Genomic DNA, 6,639 nt, shown 5'->3' with positions numbered 1-6,639 from the left:
AAGAGATCCGGAGATGATCCTTTTCATTCCAATTTATAGCAATAGGAGGTTGCTACAAATGTAGTGGCAGAGTAAGAAAATAGTAATAAAATACTATGTGAAAGATATACTTGGATTGTGAGGTTACACCCTCCTGCTAATTGCATGCAACATGCACGACGACACTGGTTTGAATTCCAACACCTGTTCAGATCAAAGCTAAGTCACTAATTATGCAAGGTGCCAATTGCATGTATGCAAAGGATGACACGTCCAAGTCCATAGCCTTACAAAATCAACACAATAGAGTGCTTACTAATCACCCATTTTTCTCTCCCAAGCGAACTAGAATTTGTATTGATAGGAGCTAGGCACATAGTATAATAATAATAATAAACATTTAATTTTAAGATACGGGGTCTCACAGTATAAATTGATATAAATGCAAAAGAACATAAATAAAAATGAAGCATGATGTGGTGGCTATGTACCTATCATATCACCGTACAAATATCATATTCAGAGCCACTCATGCTCGTTATTATCAATAGTTAAAGAAATCACTGGTTATGATATTTGTAGCATCTTATATTGTTTGTTTTTTATTGCATTTTTTCTCATGCCCTAAAGTGAGGATGATTCTAACACTCACCTGGTTGATTGCCGTTAGATTAGTTAAAATTCGAGATTCATGGCTTAAGTCAGTTAAACCAAATTAATCTAATGGTAATCAATTCAGGGGGGTGAGCATCACCTGCTCAATGGTGTGAGCAAAGTTGTGCTTTAATTTTTAATTTTTTAATTTTTTGATCTATGGATAACTAAATGGTCTTCAAATGGAACGAAAATTAGATGACTTTTTTTTTTTTTGAACAAACAATAGTACATGCACTAAGAGGGTGAGGGAATGGGTTAAACCCTACAATGAGTTTGCCATAATAATATGGTTTAACTTTGCATTTAGCGAGAATCGAACCTAAGATCCCTCACTTACAAGCGAAGAAAAATACCACTAAACCGTAGTACTAAGTGGCAAAATTAAATGACCTTTAAAGCGGTGACCAAAGGATTAAACAATGACATGTATTTGGTTAAATTATGTCATATAGGGAAATGGGAGCTTTTAACAATTATGTCTTCAGACTTTTAAGGATTTTAATTAATTATAGTATTCCAAATTATAAATTTATTATCAAAAGTTATCTTTTATAATGAAGAAATTACACTACAAATATTTTTAAAAAATAATAATAATAATAATAATAATATTAATGTAGCTCAAAAAGGCCCAAATATATAGGGAATCGAATCCGTGCATAATTAGATGGAAGTACCAGCACTTGACAACTCCGCTAATACAACATTGTGAATTATGTTCACACTTTTTCTATGTGTAGTAACTTATAAAGGTTATGAAAATTCAGGGGTCTCCAAAAATCGTTGGCCCTGTGCGATCGCACACCTAGCACTCCCTCAGGACCGGCCCTTTAGTATTTATTTGCATAAGTCTAACTTATTCACTACAAATGAATGTCTCGATGTTTTAGGTCTTTTTTATTTTTTTGTAAAGATGATTAACGAATGAGAAGTTGAAGCATAAATGATTTGGATCCTTGAATAAAATTACGAAAGTTAACCCTACAAAATGTGTATCAAAATGTATATCACAAAATGGGCGCCTATATATATCTAGCAAGGACTTAGTCCGAGGCTTTAGTTGTACATAAAGGTGAACTAGTTAGACTTCACACGCAAGAAAAGATTATCTATTTTGCATGACTCGTGAGTTTCTATGTGTTACACTCCACGCTTGACTGTCGGCCGGCCATATCTTTTTTGGTACATTGATCTCTCTTTCTCCATCTTTTAATTATAAAACCAATTGGGTCTCAATTCATTATTTTGTTTCTTGCAAAATAAACAGGTTTTAACTTAGTCAGTAAATCAATTTCGGCCTTGTACACATACATACATAATTTTAAGAAATACTTTTGTTTTCCTTACACGTCTTAAGGATTCATTAAAGGGAACTTCAATAAAAAGCTTATGATACTGTTCATTTTAACGAAAAACCACATTTTACACTAAAAAGTCAATCCTGGTACTATTCACTTTCCCCTTTATTTTGTCCTTATCGTTAAAACTCAAAATTTTCAAGTCTTTTTCATTAGTTTTCATTTCATTAAATGATGCGTTTTTTAAAACTTCAATGCATGATACATGTACATATTTTTTTAACTTTTGTTTAGCTTTTGGCCCCTATGCATAAAAGTCTAGCTCTGCCCTTGCAAGTATACATTATCGAAGATATAATAATAGAAGTCTAGCTCCGCCATTGCACGTATACATTATCAAAGATATAGTAACAAATAAATATTAAAATTAAAAATGACCAAAATTTTCAAATTGTTTTGTGTTAAAGTTGCCAAATAATATATGTTTTTATTTTTCACGTACTATACATGTTTCATAGTGTACTAAATATGGATTTAAGACTTGGGGTTAAATAATAAAAAATAAATAAATAAAGTTCTCTTTATAAATTTTTGGATTATTTTTAGCTAAGACACTCATACTGTTCACCAAATCCCACTTTACCCCCTACACGTTATTTGTCTCACCTTATTACATGCACTATTCTTCCGTGTCTCAGTTTACTACCTAGACTCTTACTCCGTGTCTCACTTTGTATGGTTTTACAGAAGAAGAGTGCAGATGGTAAAGTGAGACAATATAAAGCATAAGGAGTAAAATAAGATTTGATGAAGAATACGTGTCTTAACTAAAAATAGGTCTAAATGTTTTTAGAACTTGCGTCTAGAAACAGCATAGGGCCCATGCAGAATGTAAACATCCGGCAATCAGTCCATTTGTATTTATTTCACGAAATCCATATCAACTCCTTTAGCCCTTCTATTAGCCCATATTCAACTTGTTTAGGCCACCATTTCCATGAATTCTAATTACCCATACTTTCAGCCCAAAACGTATGATATGGGCCGTGTTCTCTCTCTCATTTCTACACCTAAGCTCGAAACTCCCTCTTCATAGTTCCAATGAGTTTAATGTAGAACATTTATCAAAAAATTTCAGTTAGAAACTTGGGATATGTTTTAATATTTCTTCAGTGTTATATAAATCAACATAATGTATGCATCTGTTGCACCCCTCCATCCATAATACTCGTTCCTCCCTCCACAAATGACGGGTTTCTGTTATTTTTTAACCAACACTTGATCAGAGAAAACATAACAAAACATATAACAAGACAATATTTTTGTTTGCAAGTTGTTGATTGATGCCCTCATTGCAATCAGAGAGACAACAAAAACAATGAGGAAGAAGGTGGTGGTGGTGGCATCAGTGATCGTAACTACCACAGTGGTAGCGGCATCAGTTTTACTGAGACAGTGGAAGCGGAAGAAACAGCGTCAATGGAGAGAAACACAAAAAATACTACGCAAATTTGCCAGGGACTGCGCCACTCCGGTGCCAAAGCTTTGGCAGGTCTCAAATGCCTTGGTGTCTGACATGAAAGCTTGCCTTGCTTCCGGTGGGACCATCACAACGCTCAACATGCTGGTTTCCTATGTCGCCGCCCTCCCCACCGGGTAGGGTACATCCTCGATTGCTCATGCAGGGCAGTGTGTCCGCTCCCTTGCCCCTGCCAGTATAGGATATATAGTTTAGAATTTATAACAGAATATCGCGCGCATTGAAGAAAAAGAAAATAATACTAGAATTTTCTCTTAAATTTTGATTTGAGGTGTGTTTTGGTGTGGTGGCAGAGATGAGGAAGGATTTTATTATGGCGTAAATTTGCGGGGAACGAACTTCTTGATCTTGTGTGCCAGACTTGGAGGGAAGAACAACCCCATTTCAGATTTAAATAGGGAGGAGATTCCCATTCCCTCCAATCTCATGGCTGCTACTGCAAAGGTACATATAGATAATTAAATTTTTTGGAGCAGCTTAAAAGTTTTAACAAATGACTAGAAGATCATATTAGGCGCCAATGAGAGGCATGAAACAAAGTAGCTTTTATACAAGCACAATATCAGCACCAACATATGCAGATCATGTAAACAATTTTTTTTAATTTAAATAAGGTCATGCATTGCATTGTCACAATTTTTTTCGTTTACACGACAAAAACTTGAGCTTGATCAACATGTGTTTTATATACTTCAATGCACAGATGAATATGATACATATACTTTTTTTTCATTAAATAGGAATTATTTGATTTTATTGCTGTGGAGCTAGGAAGGTTTGTTTCAGAACATCCCAATACATCAGCAAAGGAGATGAGCAAACTTGGTTGTATAGTATCATGTCCAGTCGAACAATCTGTTGTCTCCGATGGAACCGCTATCAAATGGAAGAGTTTCTCAGCTGATAGCAAAGTTAGGTTATATTTATCCCTTTTTCTTGATATTTTACACTCGCTGCTGCAGCAAAATTAACTGCTTAAGTATGAGATTTGGGAAGAATTATTTTGTCCATATCACGGCAATTGCACAAATTAACCATCTTTTTCTGTACAATATTACAATGAGATCAGGTTGGAAAAAAGTTGGTGAGTGACTTCAACAAAGCTCTGGAGGAACATGGAGTGAAATTGCGGGTTTACGCAATGGTATGCAACTCCCGTGGTTTATGCTACTCCTTGTTGCTTGATTTCACTACGAAAAAATGATTCCTTGCAATTAATTCAGCTATCTTCTTGAGCAGGTTGATGATACCGTAGGAAATTTGGCAGGAGGTAGATACTACAACAGAGAAAGCGTGGCTGCGGTTACTCTAGCAATGGGCACGGATGCTGCTTATGTAGAGCCTGCAAATGCAGCTCTCCAGTGGCATGGTCCATCGCCTAAATTAGGCGACATGGTTAGTGTCTGTCTATGGAATTTTTTTTATTATACAGTAAGTGAAGGGCGCAGTTAAATATCTACTTACTTGTGCAGGTAATTAGCACACAGTGGGGAGATTTCAGTTCTCCTCATCTTCCAATAACCATCTTTGATACTTGTTTAGATGCTGAAAGCCCAAATCCTGGATGCCGGGTAAGGCAAACCTTGTACTCCAAGTTCCCAAAATCTTGAAAGGCCTAAGTTTTCTACGTTTGACCTAGTGTTTTGCCTCAGAGATTCGAGAAGCTGATTTCGGGAATGTATCTGGGAGAAATTGTGAGAAGAGTATTACTGAAGATGGCGCAGGAAACAGCATTATTCGGAGACACGGTGCCTTCAAAACTCATGACTCGTTACCAATTGAGGTGCACAACAAAGTCTAATGTGAAAGTACAATTTCTATCAGCTGCATTACCTTCTAGTCTTTTGGTTGAAATTTGGAAATATTGGATGATTGGATCTCAATGAATCATTCAGCCGCTAATAGTATTTTGCTTGTCATATTATGTAGTTCACCTGATATGGCTGCCATGCATCAAGATACATCAGAGGATCACGAAATTGTCGGCGAAAAACTGAAGAAAGTTTTTGGGGTAAGGTTTCTTCCCAATGAAGTAATAAAACAGTACCTGAAGTAGTCTTCAATCTTAATGATGGACAAAATAGTTAAGTACTTTTAACCCTTTTGCTCCATGACTACCAGATCACTAGTACTTCTCCAAGGGCGAGGGAGGTAGTGTCGGAGGTTTGTGACATCGTTGCAGAACGTGGAGCCCGTCTTGCTGGAGCTGGTATTCTTGGGATAATTAAGAAGCTTGGGAGAATTGAAAACAAGAAAAGTGTAGTTACCGTGGAAGGCGGGATTTACGAGCACTATAGAGTCTTCAGAAATTATCTCAACAGCAGTGTGTGGGAAATGCTTGGGAATGATCTTTCAGACAATGTTGTCATTGAACATTCTCATGGTGGTTCAGGAACTGGAGCCCTATTTCTTGCTGCATCCCAAATGGAAATGCAGAACGACGATCCTGATCCTGATCATGACCCTGATACTGATCCAGGTAATGATGATGATGAACCTGACATTGATGATCCCCATCCTGGTAATGACGATCATGATCGTGGTAATGATGTTCGTGATCCTAATCCGGATACCTGAATTTCTTTCTACATTTCTTTTTAGCATTACAACCAATCATTTTTGTCAAATTTTCTTATGATCTTTTTCATTATTGTGTCGGATTTGCGGAACTAGCTAGCTCTAGGATCACTTCCGGGGAACCTGTAATAGATGCTTTTAAGACACATTCAACATTTGTTCATGTTCAAATATGGTAATAAAATAGTAGCTTTTGTAACAACATTCTGACTTGCAGAACAAGTTAGTTGGATATATGCTTTAGATTACTTGTTTTCATGAAACATTCAAGACTTGATCGGCTAGTAAATTTATTTAAACCTACTTGTTTGAGCTTCTTGCAAAATCTCTGCAAAATACAGGTTTCCCCTTGTTCCCAAAAGTAAAAACAACTTCTGCAGAACACAGAAATTACTACAAGAGCAAAATGGTAACTTGCAGTTTGCAGAATTACCCCAACCCCCCACACAAACTTGTGAAAAACGACACAAACTTGTGAAAAACGATTACAAACAAGACAAGAAAAGAAAAAATGGAAAGTGACTGATGCAAAACTGAGATGAAATTAAAAGAATATTGTGAGGCTGTTATTTTTGTCAATTAGGTCAA

The 6,639-nt window shown here is 36.1% G+C and overlaps 1 protein-coding gene across 1 annotated transcript; it reads left to right on the top strand.

Moving 5' to 3' along the window:
- Positions 1 to 3,159: 3,159 nt before the first annotated feature.
- On the top strand, positions 3,160 to 6,255 carry LOC126613770 (probable hexokinase-like 2 protein). The gene is made up of 9 exons (XM_050281357.1): positions 3,160 to 3,590; positions 3,768 to 3,918; positions 4,215 to 4,385; positions 4,544 to 4,618; positions 4,714 to 4,869; positions 4,947 to 5,045; positions 5,127 to 5,257; positions 5,404 to 5,485; positions 5,596 to 6,255. Exons 1-9 carry the CDS (start codon positions 3,313 to 3,315, stop codon positions 6,049 to 6,051), a joined length of 1,599 nt encoding a protein of 532 aa, XP_050137314.1. The 5' UTR covers positions 3,160 to 3,312; the 3' UTR covers positions 6,052 to 6,255.
- Positions 6,256 to 6,639: the final 384 nt, after the last annotated feature.

This window comes from Malus sylvestris, chromosome 2, assembly GCF_916048215.2.
Source record: "Malus sylvestris chromosome 2, drMalSylv7.2, whole genome shotgun sequence".
Classification (NCBI taxonomy): Eukaryota; Viridiplantae; Streptophyta; class Magnoliopsida; order Rosales; family Rosaceae; genus Malus; species Malus sylvestris.
Note: the sequence above shows the minus strand (reverse complement) of the source record. Positions and strands in the feature narration are given on the sequence as shown.